Source organism: Hemitrygon akajei, chromosome 22 (genome assembly GCF_048418815.1).
Source record: "Hemitrygon akajei chromosome 22, sHemAka1.3, whole genome shotgun sequence".
NCBI classification, from domain to species: Eukaryota; Metazoa; Chordata; class Chondrichthyes; order Myliobatiformes; family Dasyatidae; genus Hemitrygon; species Hemitrygon akajei.
Genome location: NC_133145.1, coordinates 2047068 through 2070623, shown reverse-complemented (window position 1 = coordinate 2070623; position 23556 = coordinate 2047068). Strand labels below are relative to the sequence as shown.

The 23556-nt window shown below is 43.1% G+C and overlaps 1 protein-coding gene across 1 annotated transcript in view; it reads left to right on the top strand.

Annotated features, from left to right (window-relative positions):
- The window catches only part of xylt2 (xylosyltransferase II), a 328263-nt gene extending 305182 nt beyond the window's left edge, over positions 1–23081 (top strand). Inside the window, exons 9-11 of the mRNA XM_073026605.1 lie at positions 3939–4134; positions 9930–10263; positions 19414–23081. Coding sequence (XP_072882706.1) covers positions 3939–4134; positions 9930–10263; positions 19414–19736 — 853 coding nt within the window. The 3' untranslated portion in view covers positions 19737–23081. The remainder of the gene's footprint in view (positions 1–3938; positions 4135–9929; positions 10264–19413) is intronic.
- The last annotated feature ends 475 nt before the right edge of the window (positions 23082–23556 follow it).

Sequence of the window (23556 nt, the reverse complement as noted above, 5' to 3'; positions counted from 1 at the left end):
GATTGCTTGCCGTGCCATCCATTCTATGATAAAATCATTGAGTCATACAGAATAGAAACAGGACCTTCTGTCCACTACCTACTAAAGTACACATCTAAGCTTGTCCCATCTGCGCATGTTTCGCCCATATCCTTAGAAACATAGAAAACCTACAGCACAATACAGGCCCTTCGGCTCACAATGCTCTGCAGAACATGTACTTACTTAGAAATTACCTAGGGTTACCCATAGCCTTTTATTTTTCTAAGCTCCATGTACCTATCCAGGAGTCTCTTAAAAGACCGTATAGTATCCCCCTCCACCACAGTTGCTGGCTGCCCATTCCATGCACTCCCCATTCTCTGCGTAAAAAACTTACCCTGACATCTCCTCTGTACCTACTTCCAAGCATCTTAAAACTGTTCCCCCTCGTGTTAGCCATTTCAGCCCTGGGAAAAAGCCTCTAACTATCCACACAATCAATGCCTCTCATCTTCTTATACACATCTATCAGGTCACCTCTCATCCTCTGCCGCTCCAAGGAGAAAAGGCTGAGTTCACTCAACCCATTCTCGTAAGACATGCTCCTCAATCCAGGCAACATCTTTGTAAATTTCCTCTGCCCCGTTTCTATAGTTTCCACATTCTTCTTGTAGTGAGGCGACCAGAACTGAGCACAGTACTCCCAAGTGGGGTCTGACCAGGGTCCTATATAGCTGCAATATTACCTCTCGGCTCCTAAACTCAATCCCATGGGTGATGAAGGCCAATGTACCGAGTACTTTGTTAACAATACAATCAACCTGTGCAGCAGCTTTGAATGTCCTATGGACTCAGACCCCAAGATCCCCCTAATCCTCCACACTACCAGCAGTCTTACCATTAATACTATATTCTACCATCATATTTGACCTACAAAAATGACCTGGGTTGAACTCCATCTGCCAGTTTTGCATCCTATCGATGTCCTGCTGTAACCTCTGACAGCCCTCCACACTATCCACAACACCTCCAACCTTTGTGTCATCAGCAGATTTACTAAACCATCCCTCCATTTCCTTATCCAGGTCATTTATAAAAGTCACAAAGAGTATGGGTCCCAGAACAGATCCGTGAGGCACACCACATGCAGAATATGCCCCATCTACAACCACTCTTTGCCTTCTGTGGGCAAGCCAATTCTGGATCCACAAAGCAAGGTCTCCTTGGATCACATGCCTCCTTACTTTCTCAATAAGCCTTGCATAGGGTACCTTATCAAATGCCTTGCCAAAATCCATATAGTCTACATTTACGGCCTTCATCAATGATTTAGTCACATCCTCAAAAATTCAATCAGGCTCATATATATATGTGTTAAATTAAATAAGTAGTGCAAAAGTAGTAAGTTAATGCTCATGGGATTAATGTCATTCAGAAATCTGATGGCAGAGACAAAGAAGCTGTTCCTGAATCATTGAGTGTGTGCCTTCAGGCTCCTGTACCTCCTCCCTGATGGTAATGATGAAAAGAGGGCATGTCCTGGAAAATGGGGATCTTTAATGATGGATGCTGCCTTTTTGAGGCATCGCTCCTTGAAGATATCCTGGAGGCTACAGAGGCTAATGCCCATGATGGAGCTGACTCCCTGCAGCTTATTTTGATCCTGTGCAGTGGCAGCTCCTCCCTCACACTAGACAGTAATAGAGTCCAGCAGAATGCTGTCCACGGTACATCTGTGCAGTATACACGGTACACCTGTGCAGTATATACGGTACATTTGTGCGGTATACACGGTACATCTGCGCAATATACACGGTACATCTGCGCAATATACACGGTACATCTGTGCAATCTACACGGTACATCTGTACGGTGTACACGTTACCTCTGTGCGGTATTCACGGTACCTCTGCGGTATTCACGGTACCTCTGCGCGGTGTACACGGTACCTCTGGTATACATGGTACATCTGCGCTGTGTACATGGTACATCTGCGTGGTGTACACGTTACATCTGTGCAGTGTACACGGTACATCTTTGCGGTATACATGGTACATCTGTGCAGTGTACGCGGTACCTCTGCGGTGTACACGGTACATCTGTGCGGTGTACACAGTACATCTGTGCAGTGTACACGGTGCCTCTGTGAGGTATACACAGTACCTCTGTACAGTGGCAGTTCCTCCCTCACACCAGACAGTGATAGAGTCCAGCAGAATGCTCTCCACGGTACATCTGTAGAAATTTGCACGGGTCTTTGGCGACATACTAGGTCTTTTCAAAGTCCTAATGTCATATAGCAGCTGTCATGCCTTTATCAATATGTTCGGCTCAGGATAGATCCTCAGAGATAGTAATTCATGATTCAAGTATATATATTATCAAAGAAGTGATAAATTATATGACCTTGAGATTTGCTTGCTCACAGGTAGCCGCAAAGCAAGGTAGCCTTAAAGAACCCAGTGAAAGAAAAAATAAAAGTCCAACACTCGCATATCAGTTCATCATTAGTGGGCACAGAGCACATCAGTTGGGGCAGTCTTCATAACCTCAGTGTCATTAAGAGAGGAATGACTATTGCGGAGAGCGAGCAAAATCGGCTCTTGCCCTGGATCTCAACACCCTGTTCCTTCCACTCAATCTGGGCTGGCATTTGATCAGACAACAGTAAAAAGCTGCAGTGCCTTGGAGAAAGGCATGACCATCGCGAAGAGTGAACAAAATTGGCTCTTGCCTCTGATCTGGGCCAGTGTTTAGATTGTCTAAACAACGAATTGAACCTTGCACTAAGAACCAGATGCAGTGAAAGGCTCCGGGCCTAAACCACGCCACCCAGTGATACACTCCAGGCCCACATTTCACTGCCCAGCCCAAAGCCACTCTCAGGCTCTTCACATTAGCTCAGCACCCAGAGCGATCCAGCCTTGTACCCGGGCACACCGGAACTTGAAATCATTTCAAGAGGACTAGAATGTAAAAGCAAGGCTGTAACATTAAGGCTTTATAAGGCACTGGTAAGGACTCACTTGGAGTATTGTGAGTAGTTTTGGGCCCCTTACCTAAGAAAGGATGTGCTGACATTGGAGTGAGTTCAGAAGAGGTTCACAACAATGATTCCTGGATTGAAAGGGTTACCACATGAGGACCGATGATGGCTCTGGGCATGTATTCATTGAAATTCAGAAGAATGAAGTGGGGGGATCTCATTGAAACCTACTGAATGTTGAAAGACCTCAATAGAATGGATGTTCCAATAGTATGTTTCCTGTGCTGGGGAGTCTAGGACCAGAGGGCACAACCTCAGAGAAGATGGATGGCCATTTAGAATGGAGATGAGAAGGAATTTCTTTAGCCAGAGTGTGGTGAATCTGTGTAATTCATTACCACAGGCAGCTGTGGAGGCCAAGTTATTGAGTATATTTAAGGCAGAGGTTGATTAGTTCTTGATTAGTCAGGACCTGAAGGTTACAGGGAGAAGGTAGGAAATTGGGCGGAGATGAAAATGGATCAGCCATGATGAAATGATAGAGCAGACTAATGGCCTAATTCTCCTCTATTTCCTATGTCTTGTAGTCAATTCTCAGGTGGTGGGATGGATGTTAGGATAAATGGAATGGTCAGTTTGGGTGGAAGAGGAGAAGCCTGGTGGGACAGAAGGGGAACACAGGTTCAGTGGCGAGTAGGAGCATATCATGATAGAGGATAGACGGGGAGGACAGTGTAAGGCAGAAGAATAGCTTAGAAATGAAGTGTGTCACAATGGGTATGGAGGGGTTTGTTAGAGGTTACGAGAAGAGCAAATCATAGTGGAGGGGACAGGTGCGTTAGTGTGAAGGTGAGTATGTCAGGATGGGGAAGAACAGTGTGTTGAAGTGGAGAGGAAGAGGGTATTAGGTAGGAAAGGATATATTTATTGTATGGTTTATTTTTACTTGTTTGATCTTGGAAGTCTTAAGAATACTTGTGCCTCTTCTTAGGTATGTGCCTTTGGGCTATCCACTCTCTGTTAACGTTTACTTCTACGATGACCAATTCCAAGGTTATTTGGTGATGCAGCAAGTTAAGAACATGACTACAGGACGGAAAGAAACACTAGAAAGCTGGGTGTCACCTCGATCCATGCTCCGTCTTGCAAATATCAACCCTAAAATTGACCGACTCCAGAGCCTGGAGGTAACCAATCTGACACTCTAATAGAATGAGATAGATGTGACATTGCCATTTACACAGTCAATTTTTGAACTTGTCCTTCTTAAACTGTGTCCTTGCTGCCTTCTGTTCCCACCATAGCCAGTATTAATGAACAATTGTCAATCAGCTTTTAAGAACAACTTCTTCTGTGAGACTTGCCTATCCTGCGCCTTGTGAACTATTCCCAGATACTTCAGCCCCCTCTTCTGCCATCATCCCCGTCCAATCCACCTGGACAAGCTCCTCTCTCGTGTCTCTGTAATTCCCTTTATTCCATTGTGATACTGATACATGTGACTTATGCTTCACTCTCTCAAATTACAGTATAAATTCAATCATATTATGATCACTGTTTCCTAAGGGTTCCTTTACCTTAAGCTCACTAATAAAATCTGGGTTATTACACAACACCCAATCTAAGATAGTCTTTTCCCAAGTAGGTTCAAGTACAAGCTGCTCTAAAAAACCATCTCATAAGCATTCAATAAATTCCCTCTTACGATCCGACACCAACCTGGTTTTCCCAATCCTCTTGCATATTAAAGTCCCTCATTACAAATGTGGCATTACTCCTTCCTGCTCCCTTTACAATCTCAGCCCCACATGTTGACTACTAGTTGGAGGCCTATAAATGATTCCCAAAACGGTATTTCTCCTTGTAGTTTCTTAATTCTACCTACAAAGATTCAACATTCTCTGACCCTATGTTGCCTCTTTCACTTCTTTCTAAAGATGTAATTCCATCTCTTACCAACAGAGTGACACCACCACCCATGCCTTCCTCTTGTCCAACCGATTCAAACTATATCTTTTGATATTACGCTGCTGCCTATGACCTTCTTTCAGCCATGACTCAGTGATGCCCACAACATTATACCGACCAATCTGTAATTGCACCACAAGTTCATCCACTTTGTTCCCAATACTACGCAAATTTAAATACAGCATCTTCAGTCCTGTATTCTTCGCCCTTTTGGATTTTGCCTCTGTGGTACAATTTAACCCTTCACACTGTCTGCATTTGTACCCAATCATTGGCTTGTCCTTCCTTACATTCATATTACACCCATCATCTACTTGTAAACCTGCTGGTTCATCCTCAGCTCTGTCATACTGGTTCCTGTCCCCTTGCCATATTAGTTTAACCCACTCCCAACTACTCTAACGAACCTACCCACAAGAATATTGGTACCCCTCAGATTCCAGTGCAACCATTCCTTTTGTACATGGCAGTCCTGTGCTCACTGGCGTGTGGCACAGGCAGCAATCCTGAGGTTACTATCCTTGAGGTCCTGCTTCTCAACTTTCTTCCTAACTCTCTGTGCTGTTTTAGAACATAGAACATAGAATAGTACAGCACATTACAGGCCCTTTGGCCCACAGTGTTGTGCTGACCCTCAAACCCTGCCTCACATATAATCTCCCACCCTAAATTCCTCCATATACCTGTCTAGTAGTCTCTTAAACTTCACTAGTGTGTCTGCCTCCACCACTGACTCAGGCAGTGCATTCCACGCACCAACCACTCTCTTGAGTGAAAAACCTTCCTCTAATATCCCCCTTGAACTTCCCTCCCCTTAACTTAAAGCCATGTCCTCTTGTTCTGAGCAGTGGTGCCTTGGGGAAGAGGTGCTGGCTGTCCACTCTGCCTATTCCTCTTAATATCTTGTACACCTCTATCATGTCTCCTCTCATCCTCCTTCTCTCCAAAGAGTAAAGCCCTGGCTCCCTTAATCTCTGATCCTAATCCATACTCTCTAAACCAGGCAGCATCCTGGTAAATCTCCTCTGTACCCTTTCCAATGCTTCCACATCCTTCCTATAGTGAGGCGACCAGAACTGGACACAGTACTCCAAATGTGGCCTAACTAGAGTTTTATAGAGCTGCATCATTACATTGCGTCTCTTAAACTTTGTCCCTCGACTTATGAAAGCTAACACCCCATAGGCTTTCTTAACTGCCCTATCTACCTGTGAGGCAACTTTCAGGGATCCGTGGACATGATCCCTCTGCTCCTCCACACTACCAAGTATCCTGCCATTTACTTTGTACTCTGCCTTGGAGTTTGTCCTTCCAAAGTGTACCACCTCACACTTCTCCGGGTTGAACTCCATCTGCCACTGCTCAGCCCACTTCTGCATCCTATCAATGTCTCTCTGCAATCTTTGACAATCCTCTACACTATCTACAACACCACCAACCTTTGTGTCGTCTGCAAACTTGCCAACCCACCCTTCTACCCCCACATCCAGGTCGTTAATAAAAATCACGAAAAGTAGAGGTCCCAGAACAGATCCTTGTGGGACACCACTAGTCACAACCATCCAATCTGAATGTACTCCCTCCACCACAACCCTCTGCCTTCTGCAGGCAAGCCAATTCTGAATTCACCTGGCCAAATTTCCCTGGATCCTATGCCTTCTGACTTTCTGAATAAGCCTACCATGTGGAACCTTGTCAAATGCCTTACTAAAATCCATGTAGATCGCATCCATTGCACTACCCTCATCTATATGCCTGGTCACCTCCTCAAAGAACTCTATCAGGCTTGTTACGCACGATCTGCCCTTCACAAAGCCGTGCTGACTGTCCCTGATCAGACCATGATTCTCTAAATGCCCATAGATCCTATCTCTAAGAATCTTTTCCAACAGCTTTCCCACCACAGACGTAAGGCTCACTGGTCTATAATTACCCAGACTATCCCTACTACCTTTTTTGAACAAGGGGACAACATTCGCCTCCCTCCAATCCTCCGGTACCATTCCTGTGGACAACGAGGACATAAAGATCCTAGCCAGAGGCTCAGCGATCTCTTCCCTCGCCTCGTGGAGCAGCCTGGGGAGTATTCCGTCAGGCCCCAGGAACTTACCAGTCCTAATGTTTTTTAACAACTCCAACACCTCCTCTCCCTTAATATCAACATGCTCCAGAACATCAACCTCACTCATATTGTCCTCACTGTCATCAAGTTCCCTCTCATTGGTGAATACCAAAGAGAAGTATTCATTGAGGACCTCGCTCACTTCCACAGCCTCCAGGCACATCTTCCCACTTTTATCTCTAATTGGTCCTACCTTTACTCCTGTCATCCTTTTGTTCTTCACATAATTGAAGAATGCCTTGGGGTTTTCCTTTACCCTACTCGCCGAGGCCTTCTCATGCCCCCTTCTTGCTCTTCTCAGCCCCTTCTTAAGCTCCTTTCTTGCTACCTTATATTCCTCAACAGACCCATCTGATCCTTGCTTCCTAAACCTCATGTGTGCTGCCTTCTTCCACCTGACTAGATTTTCCACTTCACTTGTCACCCATGGTTCCTTCACCCTACCATTCTTTATCTTCCTCACCGGGACAAATTTATCCCTAACATCCTGCAAAAGATCCTTAATCATCGACCACATGTCCATAGTACATTTCCCTTCGAAAACATCATCCCAATTCACACCCGCAAGTTCCAGCCTTATAGCCTCATAATTTGCCCTTCGCCAATTAAAAATGTTCCTGTCCTCTCTGATTCTATCCTTTTCCATGATAATGCTAAAGGCCAGGGAGCGGTGATCACTGTCCCCCAGATGCTCACCCACTGACAGATCTGTGACCTGACCCGGTTCATTACCTAATACTAGATCTAGTATGGCATTCCCCCTAGTCGGCCTGTCAGCATACTGTGACAGGAATCCATCCTGGACACACTTAACAAACTCTGCCCCATCTAAACCCTTGGAACTAAACAAGTGCCAATCAATATTAGGGAAGTTAAAGTCACCCATGATAACAACCTTGTTATTTTTACACCTTTCCAATATCTGCTTCCCAATCTGCTCCTCGGTATCTCTGCTGCTATCAGGGGGCCTATAGAATACCCCGAGAAGAGTAACTGCTCCCTTCCTGTTCCTGACTTCTACCCATACTGACTCAAAAGAGGATCCTGCTACATTACCCACCCTTTCTGCAGCTGTAATAGTATCCCTGACCAGTAATGCCACCCCTCCTCCCCTTCCCCCCCTCTCTATCCCTTTTAAAGCACTGAAATCCAGAAATATTGAGAATCCATTCCTGCCCTGGTGCCAGCCAAGTCTCCGTAATGGCCACTACATCATAATTCCAGGTATGTATCCAAGCTCTCAGTTCATCACCTTTGTTCCTGATGCTTCTTGCATTGAAGTACACACACTTTAGCCCTTCTACCTTTACACCCTTTATTCTGCTTCTTTTTCATCAAAGCCTCTCTATATGTTACGTCCGGCTTTACTCCATGCACTTCTTTCACTGCTCTGTTGCTCTGGGTCCCATCTACCTTGCAAATTAGTTTAAACCCTCCCGAACCATGCTAGCAAACCTACCTGCAAGGATATTGCTCCCCCTCGAGTTCACGTGCAACCCATCCAATCTGTATAGGTCCCACCTTCCCCAGAAGAGATCCCAATGATCCAAAAATCTAAAACCCTGCCCCCTGCACCAACTCCTCAGCCACGCATTCAATTGCCATCTCCTCCAATTCTTACCATCACTATCATGTAGCACTGGCAGCAATCCTGAGAACGCCACCCTTGAGGTTCTGTTCTTCAGCCTTCTGCCTAGTTCCCGAAACTCACACTTCAGGACCTCCTCCCTTTTTCTACCTATGTCGTTGGTACCAACATGTATCATGACTTCTGGCTGCTTACCCTCCCTTTTCAGGATATTGTGGTTGCATTTAGAAACATCACGGACCCTGGCACCTGGGAGGCAGACAACCATTTGTTTTACTTTTTCGCATGCACAGAATCACCTATCTGTCACCCTAACTATAGAGTCTATAGTTTGGGGGACACTATAGTGATGGGCAGCTGGAGTTACTTGGAGGTTAGAAGAATGGCTGGGAAGTGAACACAGAGAAACAGGTGTGTGGGAGGAGAATATTGGGATGAAAGTGACATTAAATTAGAAAATTTCTCCCTCCCTGCTTCCCTTCATCACTGTCCCCTCCCCTGCACTGTCCTCTCCTCCCCACCCTCTTTCCTTCCTCCCCCACTCCCCTCCCTTCCCCACTTTCTCCCTTCCTCTCACTCCCTCCCCTCCTCCCACTCCTTCCTTGCACTCCCTCCCCCACCTCTATCTCTCTTTCTACCCCTCCCCCTCCCATCTTTCATTGTCTCTTCAACTATCTATTTCTCCTGCTCCCTCTCCTCCCTAACCCCTCTTTCTCTTTCCATTCCACCCATTCCCTCCCTCTCCTCCCCACCTCAGTAGATCTGTTGTAGCCTACTTCACTGTCTACTGTGCCTTCAATGTTGATGTCATCAAAAAACTTTCTAACCAACATTTTCATCCAAATTGTTAATTAATCTGACCAACAGCAGGGGAGCCAGCAGCGATCCCATTGGTCACAGTTTCCACTGCCACCTTCTACCAAGCTAACTTTGTATCCATTTGCTCTCTACCACTTAAGACCAACTTCTTACTTACATGAATTGATTTTGCTATGATATAGCATCTCTTTTTTTTTGTTGTTGTACCTCAGAGCAGTGTAACATTTATTGATGTTTAACCATATCAATTCAAATGGTTGGTATAAGACCTGAAGTCCAATGTGGAGAGTTGGGACTCCCTCTCTTCCACATTATTATTCTAACTTCTTACCCCTTATGCCAGTGCTGATGAAGGGCCTTAGCCTGAAATGTCAATTGTATACTGCCCTCCATAGACATTGTTTGACTTGCTAAGTTACTTCAGCATTTTGTGTGTGTTGCAGAATGAACTAATTCTTTACCATTCACCTTCCGTGGCTATTTAGGTGGGAACAGAATGGGATCCCAAGGAGCGATTGTTCCGAAATTTTGGTGGTTTGATTGCAGCCTTTGATGAGCCCATTGCCATGCAGAGGTGGGCTAAAGGTCCGAATATGACAGCCACGGTGGTGTGGATTGATCCCACATATATCATTGCCACTTCCTATGACATTACAGTGGACTCGGAGGCTGAGTTTACCCAGTACAAGCCCCCATTAAACCACCCTCTGAGGCCAGGCAGCTGGACTGTGCGGGTGCTGCACCTTTGGACCCTGCTAGCAGAAACCAATTTCTTGGTGATTCCTTTGGCCTTCAGTGGAAAGCGGCCTCTCAGAAAAGGTATGTTCAATCCTCTTATGTTCAATCCTCTCGTGTTCAATCCTCTCGTGTTCAATCCTCTCGTGTTCAATCCTCTTATGTTCAAGCCGCATTCGAAAATTGCCAAAGAAGAGCAAAATAATTGGCTACATTGGCTCCATGTCTTTCTGATTGAGAATGCCAAACAACAGAGATAAAGACACAACAGTGCAGTGGCTACACTGTTCAGTCCTGACCTCTATGCACTTTGCATATTCTCCCTGAGACCATTGAATAACCTGGTTTTCTGCCATATTCCAGAAATGTGTGTATTGGTTGGTCAAATTAACTGCAGTAAATTGCCCCTAGTTTTTTGATTTTTTTGGTGAATTTATTTTTGGTGGGAGCATAATAAAGGGGAATTAATGGGAAAGTGTGAGGAATAAAATGGTTAAGAGTAGTGTAAAATTGGTTGCAGGATTATTAGCATGGACACAGTGGGGTCTGGGGCGTGCTGCCACTCTCCTTTGGATGGTATGAGCTGCCTCACATTGCAAAAGTTGCAGATTACTGGTGTATACTGAGTCACTCAGGTCAGTGGAGTCCTAGGTTAGTCTGCAAGTTACTGTCCAGACATGGTGAGACAAAACAACAAATTTCATAACATACAGTATGTGTCAGTTTTAAATCTGATTTCATTCTGAGAAAGGGAATATCCAAAATAAATCCAACATTCAATCCCTGTGCAGTACCTGACTGAAACAAACTGTTCAATCTAGACCATCGTGGATCAGATAATGAGGTTTCTGCAGTGGAATATTTTAGTCATTAAGTTGTACATTAAAGATACAGGCTGCTTGGCCCAGCTTATCCATGCTAACCAAGATGTCCTCTACACTAATCCTATTATCCTGAATTTGCTCTGTATCTCTATATTCTTCTCCTATATAAGTATCTGTCCAAAAGCTTTCTAACACTATTATTGTACCTGTCTCTACCACCTTGTCTGGCAGCTCCTTCCAGATAACCACAATCCACAACCCTCTGTCTGTGGTTAATTTGTCCTTTAAATTTCCTTTAATTTTTTCTGCTCTCAATATAAACATATGCTTGTGAAAAAGACTCTGATTATACCCCTCATAAGTTTATAAACTTTGGCAGGCGTGAGAGCACACAAGCTATTGTTTGAGTGCCAGGAAAATGTAGCAATTAACACAACAATATTACAGCACGAGGTGTTCTAGCGTTCAGAGTTTAATTCCAATGCCGATCTGTAAGGAGTGTCTATATGTCCTCCTTTTGGAATGTGTGGATTTTCTCTGGGTTCCCTGATTTCTTCCTACAGTTCAGAGATGTAATGGGTAAATTAATAGGTAATTGTAAATTGTCCCATGATTAGGTTAGAGATAATTAGGTTTGTCGGGGATTGCTGGGGTGGCATGTCTCAAAGGACCGGATGGGCCTTCTCCACACTATTGCTAAATAAATACCGTAGATTCCGGACTACAGAGCGCACCTGATTAAAAGCCGCTGGCTCTAATTTTAGAAATAAAATCAATTTTTTACTTGTAAAGGCCGCACCGGATTTTAGGCCGCACCGGATTTTCGGCCGCAGGTGTCCCACGTTGTAATATGAGATATTTACACAGAAAGATATTACACGTGAGGATTTTTTAACTTTTAATTAAATCCATATGGTAACAAAAACAAATACATATTGCAAATGCTTTTTTTCGAACCGTGCCCGTAACGCGGCTACTTTTAAATATACGTTGCGTATACTTCTTTACTGAACAACATTCCAATATCTCCTAACGACTGGTAAAAAATATATATACTGCAGCCTACCAGGAAAAGTTATTGATCGCCTTTAACTTAAAAGCAGCGTTTTCGCTCCGCCGCTCGACCCCCTCCTTTCCGTTTATCGCAAACGGCATTTTTCCCACAAGACGCGGCGAAACCGGGTGTGACGTCATAGCATCCCGCGATGTAGTACAGAAAACAAATATAGTTAAAACTCTTCTAACTTTAACTAGAAAATGAATTACTAAGCGAAAATATTATAAACTAAATAACTGCCATAAGGCAGCACAATGCTTCGAGTGTTTTCCATGTTGATGAGGGTGAGTACAAATGACTGATTTATAATAATTTAATTGTGAAAGTGCGCTTGATTTATCGTACAATTTCATTGGACCTCTGTGAACTACTCATCAATTTTATTGGTCTACTGTTACGAGGCAAAATGTTTACGAGGCGGCATGAAAAAAAATAATGCATTAGTCGCTCCGTATTAAAGGCCGCAAAGTTCAAAGCTGTTCAAAATGTGGGAAAAAAGTAGCGGCTTAAAATCCGGAATCTACGGTAAATTGTGGTGATTGAACACAAGATTTCAAAAGCGAATGGGGCCAGTTGGAACATTAGGCAGGGTTGAGATAATTTGAGAATTAGGCATTGCCAAGAGCTTTGGATCATTGGGATCAATATGGGATCTGCACAAACAGGCAGATTTGCACTTGGACTCTGGGAATTTGCTAGTGCTGCTCCAGGGGGTTTAAACAAGAGGTGCAAGGGAATGAGTGCCAGGCAGATAGTGGAGTGGGTAGTGGGGAAAGATGATGTTAAGACTACTTACAATGATGAGAATCGGAAGGTTGAGTATGGTTGGAATAATGTTCTAAGTTGCATCTATTTCAGTGCAAGGAGTATTGTAGGTAAGGTGGATGAGTTTAGTGTGGATCGGCATGTGGAATTATGACTTTATAGCCACTAGTGAGACTTGGTTTCAAGAGGGGCTATATGGATGGAACTGAGGAACAAGAAAGGGATGACCATGTTAATAGGATTATATTAAAGACCATTCAGTAGTCAGCAAGATTTAGAGGAAAACATTTGTAGAGAGATTCAAGAAAGTTAAAGTTGTGATATCAGTATCTTTCCATATATTGACTGGAATTCCAAAGGGCTGGATGGGATAGAATTTGTTCTTAACCAATGTGTGTGTGTAGGCCTCCGTTAGTCTCAATAGACCATGGATTTGCACCTTGGAAAGTTTCCAGGGCGCAAGCCTGGGCAGGATTTTTTTTTTATGGAAGACCGGCAGTTGCCCAAGCTGCAAGTCTTCACTCTCCACACCACCAATATTGTCCAAGGGAAGGGCATTAGGACCCATACAGCTATACTAAGAGGTCCGAACTAAAGAGAATATGATACTCGGTTATCTATTAGGGAACGAGACACGGCACCTGGCAGAAATCTGTGCAGGGGAACACTACGTATTTCCATTACTTTCAAGGTAATTTTGGAGAAGACTAGGATGGTCCTCCTGTTAAGATTCTAAGTTGGAGAAAGGCACTTTTGATGGCATCAGAAAGGAACTGATGAGTGTGAATTGGGACAGGTTTTGCAAAAGGATCCTTGGTAAATGGGAGGCCTTCAAAAGTGAAATTTTGAGTGTACAGAGTTTGTCTGTTCCTGTTAGAATAAAAGCCAAGTTCTAAATAGTTGAGGGAACAGTGATTATCAAGAGATATTGAGATGCTGGTTAAGAAGAAGGAGGAGGTGCATAGCAGATATAAGCAGCAAGCAACAAATAAGGCACTTGAGTGGTATAAGAAATGCCAGAGAACACAAGAGAGAAATCAGGAAGGCTAAAATAAGGCATAAGGTCGCTCTGACAGACAATACAAAGGAGAGTCCCAAGGGCTTCTAAATATATTAAGAGCAAAACGAGAGCAGGGAACAAAAGAGGACTGAAAGAGATGGGAGAGATCTTAAATTATTTTTTTGTATCTGTATTTATTTTGGAGATGGACACAGAGTCTGTGCAACTGAGGCAAAACAGTAATGAGGTCATGTACCAGATGCGGATTACTGAAGAGTGGATGCATGCTGTCTTGAGACAAATTAGAATGGATATGGCCCCAGGGCTTAGCAAAGTGTCCCCGTAGACTAGTGGTCGCCAATCCGTCGATCGCGATCAACATATCGATTTCTCTTTGAGATTTTCCCAGTAGTTCCTGAAAAAAATGAAAAGTAAATACACAAATACTGTTGTGAGATTATTTTCGGGTTGCGGGGTTTTAGTTCCGTTCTTTCTGCCCAGTGCGCATGTGTGTAGTTCCCCCGCCACGCACTACACAGTGTACTTCAGTGGTCTCCAATCACCAGGTCGTGAGGAAATGACATGATTTGGCAATATGAAACGATTTGAGTCAGCTGCACCTTTCCTCATTCCCTGTCATGCCCACTATTGAACTTGAACACACACGAGGTCATCAGTCGCGTAAACGCCGTGATACCCTCGCGCCAGGGATCACTGTTTGGCCTTGGGTAACCAGCCGCCTCGCGCGACTGTGGGAAGTGCCGTTGGTATTGGCCTGGAGCGTGGACAGATGGACGCTACCTCTAAACCTGTTTAGCACACTGAATGTTTGTGGGGAACCCGGTGCTAAAATATTCGCAGATGACCTAATTCGGGCTCAGGGTTTTGTAAGTAGCAGAGCAGCTACCTCGCTGTGATCTACTGAAAGTCATCCCTCTAGACAAACTTTTGTCGGCTGATAGATCCTTCCTACCTATGGTGGGTGTGGGGGGCTGGCTCGCACTCCTCGCTCATTCAGTCACTCTCTCCGGACTGCGACCGCCGCAGCCCCGGCACAGTCCTTACCTTGTCCTCTCAGCCCACCCACGATCAGACGCACCTGGCCAAGGCTTCTGGCGGCGGTGAAGCACTCAAAACTGCTTCGGCACCTTGAGTCCAAGCACCCTGCACTTAAAGACAAGCGCATTGAGTCTTTTCAGCAGAAAAAAATGTGAGCAAGCGGGACAGAAGCTAAGTGCTGATAGCCACATAAACTAAATTGTGGAATAGACTGGACATAAGGAACCTGCTTCGAGTATAGCTGTACTCCGTTCATGTTTAAACCTCCCCCCCCCCCCCCCCCCCCCACCATTGGCTGGTCCGCAAGAATATTGTAAACTTTCCGCGGTGCAAAAAAAAGGGTGGTGACCCTGGTGTACATACATTATTTCTACTTCCGGGTTGTGGGGTTTTACTCCAGGTCTTTTCTGCCCAGTGCGCATGCATGTGACTAACCGATTTAGGGTCGATCTTGCCTTTCACTAAGGCCAAGATAGGAGATCTTGAGCTTCAAAAGGTTGGTGACCACTACCGTAGACCTTGTGGCAGGCTATTTAAAACATGCTCAGCCATGGGTGAGATGCTGGAGGACTGGCTAATGTTGTTTAAGAAAGGCCTTAAGAATAAGCCAGAAAATTATTGACTGGTCAGCCTGATGTCAGTAGTAGGATAAATTACTGGAAGGTATTTTAAAAGACTGAATATATAAGTATTTTGATAGACGGGGCTAATTAGGGATGGTCAAATGGCTTTGTTCGTGGTACGTCATGTCTAATGAATCTTATATACTTTTGATGAAGTTACCAGGAAAGTTGATGAAGGAAAGGCAGTGAATATAGCCTACATGGACTTTAGCAAGGCTTAACTCTCGCTTGGATGGCTGGTCAAAAAGGTTTAGTCACTTGATGTTCAAGATGAGGTAGTAAATTGGATTCAAACTTGGCTTTGTGGGACAAGCAGTGAGTGGTAGTAGATCATTACCTCTCTAACTAAAGGCCTGTTACTAGTGGTGTGCCACATGGATCAGCAAATTTATAGATGACACCAAGATTGGTAGTGATATGGACAGTGAGGAAGGCTAATAGCAGGATCTGGACCAGCAGGAAAAATGGGTTGAAAAGGCAGCTGACATATGGGAGGACAAACCAGGGTAGGACTTACGCAGTACTGAGAAGTGTAGTAAAACAGATAGATCTGGGAATACAGAACCATTATTCCTTGAAAGTGGTGATACAGGTAGTTAGGGTCATAAAAAGATCTTTTGATACGTTGGCCCTCATAAATCAGAGTATTAAATACGGAGTTGGAATGTTGTATAATACTTCAGTGAGGCCAAATCTTCATTATTCTGTGTAGTTGTCATCACCTACTTGCAGTACCTATAAAAAGTATTCACCCCCCCCCCCCCCCCAGAAGTTTTCATTCTTTATTGTTTTACAACATTGAATCACAGTGGATATAATTTGGCTTTTTTGACACTGATCAACAGAAAAGAACTCTTTTGTGTCGAAGTAAAAACAGATCTCTACAAAATGATATAAATTGATTAACAAATATGAAACACAAAATAGCTGATTGCATAAGTATTTGTCCCCTTTTAATATGACATACCAAATCATCACTGGTGCAGCCAATTGGCTTTAGAGGACACATAATTAGTTACATGGAGATCTGTTTTTGGAGACCTGCGTGCAGTCAGGGTGCTTCAATTGATTGTAGTAAGTGCCCCTGTAACTGGACGGTCCAACTACTGGTGAGTCAGTATCTTGGCAAAAACTACACCATGAAGATGAAAGAACACTGCAAGCAACTCTGCAAAAAGGTTGTTGAAAAACACAAGTCAGGAGATGAATACAAGAAAATTTCCTAGTCACTGAATATCCCTTGTAGTACAGTTAAGTCATCAAAAAATGGAGAGAATATGGCACAGCTGTAAATCTGCCTGGAGCAGGCCAACCTCAAAACCTGAAGGATTTGCAAGAAGGAGACGTGAGGGAGGCTGCCAAGAGACCCATGTCAACTCTGGAGGAGTTGCAAGCTGCAGTGGCTGAGATGGGTAGGGGAGACTGTTGCCTGGGTGCTTCACCAATTGCAACTTTATGTGAGAGTGGCAAAGAGAAAGCCACTGTTGAAAAAACTCACATGAAATTTTGGCTAGAGTTTGCCAGAAGGCATCTGGAAGACTCTGAAGTCAGCTGGAAGAATGTTCTATGGCCTGATGAAACCAAAATTTAGCTTTTTGGCCATATTGCAGCAGGCTCTGGAAGGCTTGTGAAGGTAGAGGGCAAAGTAACTGCAGCAAACTACAGGGAAATTCTGGAGGAAAACCTAGTGCAGTCCGCAAAAGAGCTGCAACTTGGGAGAAGATCTGTTTTCCAGCAAGACAATGATCCCAAGAATAAAACCAAAGCTATACATGAATGGCTTAAAAACAAGAAAGTTAATGTCCTAGAGAGGCAAAGTCAGAGTCCAGACCTCATTCCAATTGAGAATTTGTGGCTGGACTTGAAAAAGACTGTTCACTCACAATCCCCATGCAATCTGACAGAGCTTGAGCAGTTTAGTAAAGAAGAATGGGAAAAATTTGCAGTGTCCAGATATGCAAAGCTGATAGAGACCCATCCACACAGGCTCACAGCTGTAATTGCTGTCAAAGGTGCATCTACTAAACGCTGACCTGAAGGGGGTGAATAGTTATGCAATTAATTATTTTGTGTTTTATAATTGTAATTAATTTAGATCACTTTGTAGAGATCTGTTTTCACTTTGACATGAAACAGTCTTTTTAGGTTGAACAGTGTCAAAAAAGCCAAATTAAATCCACTGTGATTCAATGTTGTAAAACAATAAAACATGAAAACTTCCAAGAAGGGTGAATACTTGTTATAGGCACTGTACATGCAAGAAAGACATCAATAAGATTGAAAGAGTATGGAGAAAATTTGCAAGAATGTTGCCAGGACTTGAGGACCTGAATTATAGGGAAAGGTTAAATAGGTTAGGACTTCATTCCCCTGAATGTAGGAGAATGAGGGGGAATTTGATAGAGGTATTCAAAATTATGAGGGGTATAGATAGGGTTCTGGCAAGCAAGTTTTTCCCCATTGAGATTGAGTGAGATTAAACTAGAGGTCATAGGTTTAGTGTAAAGGATTAGATAAGGGTAATTTGAGGGGGAATGTCTTCACTCAGAGTGCAGCAAATATGGAACAAGCTGCCAGCAGAAGTAGTGAATGCAGTTTTAATTACAACATTTATGAGCAGTTGTTAAGTTCATGTATGGGAGGGATGTGGAGAGCTATGGTGCTAGGCAGAATAACAGTTCAGCATAGACTAGACAGGCTGAAGCGCACTATCTGTGCTGTAGTACTCTATGACTGTGACTAAGCCGAAGGCTCCTAGAGTTATAACATCATAAATTAGCACATGGTTAGATTGATCTCAGAGTAGGTCAAAGTAGGCACAACATCATGGTCTGAAGGGCCAGACTGTGCTGTAATGTTCTATATATGGTCACCCCCTCAGTCCCTGCTCTTCAATGGAAACAATCTTAGTTTATTCATTTTCTCCTAAATAACTTCCTCCATTCCAATTGGCATTATGCACTCTTTCTAGCACTATTGCATCTTTTATATATGGTGAACAAGAGCTGCACACACTATTCCAAGCTGTAACATAATGCCCAGCTCTTAAACTGAAGACCCCTGTCTATGAAAGCAGCTTTTCTCACTATGTTGCCATTTTCAAGGGGCTATGAACCTGCACCCCAAGGTGCCTCTATATCAATGCTTCTAAATCCCTACCATGTACAGTGTTATGTACAGCCTGTATTAGACAACCCAAAACATATTACTTTGTACTTTCTTGTATTAAATTCCATCTGCCACTGCACAGCCCAACTTTTCCAACTGATCTATATCCTAATTCAACCATCCTTGGCATCTGCAACTCCAGCAATTTATGTGCAATCAGTAATGTTATCAGATCGCAAATATTCTCATCCAAGTTATTTATGTATATTACAAACAAAGAACCCAGCACAGTACCTTTGGTCTATCACTGGTCACAGATTCCAATCAGAATAGAAACCCTCTACCATTACCCTTTGCATCCTATTACCAAACTAAGTATGGAATGGTTGCCCATTATAATTTTTCCTACACCATACATAAAATAGAAACACTTTTTATTTGATACTCCTTTGTGACTCAGAACATGGCAAGGTACTTTTCAGCTAATAAAGTATTTTTAGTACCATAATATACAAAAGCAAATTGTACTCGGCAAGATCTCAGAAACAGAACTGTTCTAAATGGCCTTGTTATATTTTGCTACCCTACTGTTACTCTTTAAGGGTGTCCATGGATGGGAGTATTAAGGCATCACTTTTGCAGTGCCCTCTGACAACAAGCTCCCCTCTAGACTACATCTTGATTCTGACCTGTGCGTTGTCAGGATTGCTGGGAGAACCTGACTTTGTTTAGTTTCTGCAGGAGCTGATTTAAAATTTTAGTAATGAAAGCAAGCCTTTTGTTTTTTCTGTAATACAGGACAAGACCAGTGGCTACATGCTGGCCCACCAAATAATGAATATATGGACCAGAACTTCCAGCGCCTCAGAGGGATTTTGAACCTGCCTCCATCAGACGTAGCTGAGAAGGAAGCTCTACAAAACTCTCAGCTTGTTGGTGAGCAACTAGAATCCTGGATATATGAAAGTGTGGGCAAATTCTGGTCAGCTACTGACACCTGTGTAGTGGAGCCTTCACTTTGTCCTGCACTACAACCTTGTCAAAAAACAATCTGGAGTTCACTATCTGATGACCCCAAATCTGAACTGGGACCAGTGAAAGATGATGGCCGCCTGAGGTAGCAAAGGAGAATAGTTGTGGGGAGAATTGGGCATATAGGACTCAACCATATGGAAAGAAACCCACCTGTGGGCTAGTGTGACAGTCCAGTGGTTTGTCAAGATTGATACAAGAATGTCTTCAATGTGTTAAAAGGACCAAACATTTAACACAAGGATTGGGGGAAGGAGAAGCAGTTTTCTTCAGGTACCCTGGATCAACCAGTCCAATGCAGCTGTCTGAATTTCGGCAGGAGTTGCACTGACGTGTCTGTCCCCAGCATAGTGTGGCTGCAAAAGGAATGAAAAGACAGCGGTCCCTGATTGAGCGGCTTAGAACAGATATGAAGATGAGCTCATTATTCGCAGTTTCACACAACTGCCTTTTGAAATCCTTGTTCCTCAGCACTTCAGCTGTGTAGTTGTGACTGAATTTCAGTGAAATGGTATTGGATAGAAAGAAATGAAATCACTTGCTAGTTTGGAAGCCATTAGCTTGCCCCAGAGGATGAGAATCAGTAACTTCAGATATTAAAGATTATTTACATGTGGACTGAACTTCAGAACTCTAAATAATAAAGACATATGTTTTAACAACATTTTGTCATCAGTTTGTGCTCACCATCAGGACGGACCCCATTCAGGGGCTATGTATCATTTTACACTTCAGGCCTCAATCACGGCCAGAGCAGGTACGTCAGAGTTCAACCCTGGAGTAAAGCTTCCTCTGTCTGCTGATGCTGCGCGAGGCTCCCTCGCAATCTCCTCAGGCGGCCCTTAACTGTCCCAGAGCAAGGCAATGCAAGGTTTAGATAAAATGTGTAACTCCTGCGACACTGCTTCATCAAACACTCACAGTGGTAGCAATGGATGGATAACCCAGACACTAGAGTTAAAATCCTATCTGTGGAATTATACTAAACTTTAAATTAAACTTTAAATGCAAAACTACAGATTATTGCAAAAGCTCGTCTTGTTCAATAATACCTTTCAGAAGATGTAATGTATATTAAGTCCAATAAAAAACTGCAGAAATCCTAAAGTGGTTGGCTCTTAAATGTCCTGGTATGCCACTCACTTCACCATAACAATTAGAAAGAATAAAATCATGTATCCAGCATTGACCTTGACACCAAATTCTCACAGGACAAGGAAATTCCTCAGTACAAGTCAAGTAGTTGATGTGCCTGTCAATATCTTCAAGACAATTTGCCTATTATAATCCGCTGGAACAGGACATACCCACCAGACAGGGTGGCACCTTGGTAGGCAGTAGATCTGGGAGTCCTCAATGTTGACTCTGACCCTATCAAGCCCCAGTACCTGGTTCTGCCAGTTGGTGATTCTTCTTCAACATGTTGGACAGTACTTGGAAGAGGCCCAACACCCAGAGCGGCAGTAGCAGCAACACTATATGTGCCGGATGAGTCCAGAAGGGCACAGCTGCTGGACTGGGTGTGCAGCAAGTAATAAGAAAACCATTAAGGGAAAATCTACTTGACCTCATCCTTGCCAATCTATCTGTGGCAGAGACAAGAGAATACTGGTCGGAGACTACAGAACTTCACATTGTATTGCCAGTCACAGCAGTGTGCTTAATGAATGAACTGAGAACAGACCTGGCAGCTCAAAACCAGGCATTCATAATGATGGATGACCAGCAGCAACAGAAATAATCATCTTCAAAATCTGTAATTTCATTTTCACATGTTCTCTTCCAAATTACAGCCCACCCTATCTTAAGCAATAGATCACTGTCCTATCAACATCGCTGGAACTAAGCAATGGAATTCACTCCTTAGAAGTATCTTGGGCGTACCTTCAGCAGGACTATAACAGTTCAAAAAGCAGCACCTTCACGGTGGGCAACAAATGCTGGCCATTCCAGATCCTAAAAAGGAAATAAATAAAAAACTTCTTGGAAGGTATACCATATATTACAAATACAAAATTTCTCAGACATTGAAAATCTGAACAAGAAACAAAGTTGCTGGAAATGCTTAGCAGGTTGGGCAGCAGCTATTGTAAAGAAATGGAGTTTGTTTTGGGTCAATGATTTTTCATGGGCCAGAGAAATCTGTACCATATTCTACATTGTCTACACTATCTTCTACACTGTCCCATGAACCAATACCTGTGTAGATGCTCCATCTGTCATATACAAAGCAAGTCAGCTGTCAACCCCTGCCAGTGTACGTGTAGCAGACATCAGATACAAAATAAACCACCTCTACACTATCCCATCAAACACATCCAATGCAGGCCAGATAAACAACAAAGCCCTTTCCAACAGAACAAGTGGGTATGATTTCTTTTCCATTTCTTACTCAACCACCCTGAATGAGATTATTAATTTGCAGATAAAGTAAGAAATGAATAAGGAACTTACTTTTATTTGACCTGATCATTTATGCTGGAAGTTGCAAAGGATTATGTTTGAAATCCAATTATTTTTAAAGAGAAATAATGCAACAAAAACAGTTGATTTGTAAAGGATACTGACTATATCAAACTAATGTTTGATTAGCTGAAGCTAATGGAGGAAGTAGACCAGCCAATGTGGGCTTCAGATGAGGTTCAGCTGCAAATTCCTGGTTAAATGGCAGAGAATGCCATATTACATATGGCTAATTATGCAAAGTACAGGTTTTGGGGGCATTGGCAAATGCAAATGGGAGATGAGAGGTTTTTTTTCTTGAGAGGAAGGCACAACTTTACCAAGGGGCAGAAGCACATTCAGTTGTAGCTTTCAACAAATGAAACTTTAATAGAGCAAGTTGCAAGTTTGGGAGAAGAGGTGGCAGTGAAACTAAATGGAGAGGTTTGGTAAAGGAACAGCACATTGACAATGGGCTGAAAGTCCTCCCCTCCTCATTTTGTTTCATTCTTTACCAGGAGGGTATTAGCACTTTATGAGCATATCCCACTAAAGAAGCAAATTGACTAGTTTTAAATACTCTTTACTGTGCAATAAAATTCATTTTCATTTGTGAAATGGAGGAATTGATAATGCCTCCTCTATCAGTGCAGCAAGAATTGTAAACCACTGCCCAAGGCTCACCTCACAACCCCAGCTCCATGTTTAAAAGAGTTTGTCTATGCTAAAAGGACCTACCATTTTGATTTTTCTATTCATGTTTACTTGGACAATTTGTATTGCTCGCAAAGGCTTTGTTACATAAAATATTTATACATTATGTATAGTTTTGTTTGCTGTGCAACTATAGCTCCAGTCATATGTGACTGAACATCTGCCCTTCTCAGTTGTCAACAATTGTACCTTACTACTAGACATCATTTTGAATTTTTCATAGAAATGGATAATACATATTTTTGAACAATAAAATATATACCATATCAGTCACTAAATGTTATTTTGATATCAGGTTGTGTGAGAATCCATGAATCTTGCTGTCAAATGCTGGAAAGTGTGACTCTTCTATTTCTGTATTATAGAATCTTCTTAGTTGTGTTGGCCTATGTATTACCATCCTTCACCAGTCTCGTTCCACCTTCAATTAACAGGGATCTGTCCGCGTGAGAGAAATCTTCTTTGCTGACTCGCCTCCCTTTCTGTAAATTCATCAGATTGAAAATATTCATAGCACTGCACAATGATCAGTCTGATCCATTTGCCACCTGCTTCCATGGCAGATTCCTCTGGAGTTGTTGATCTAACCAGGCTGTGGATATCTGTCATTCTTCAGGGAATTAGTAAAAAGTGAAGAATGAATATTGTGAATCTAGACCAAGAGAAGGACCTGTGAGGCAGGTCTAGAGGAAGTCTTGAATGTGCTGCTGATATAGTTGTTATCATAGAACAAGGTCACTTAGGGTATCACTC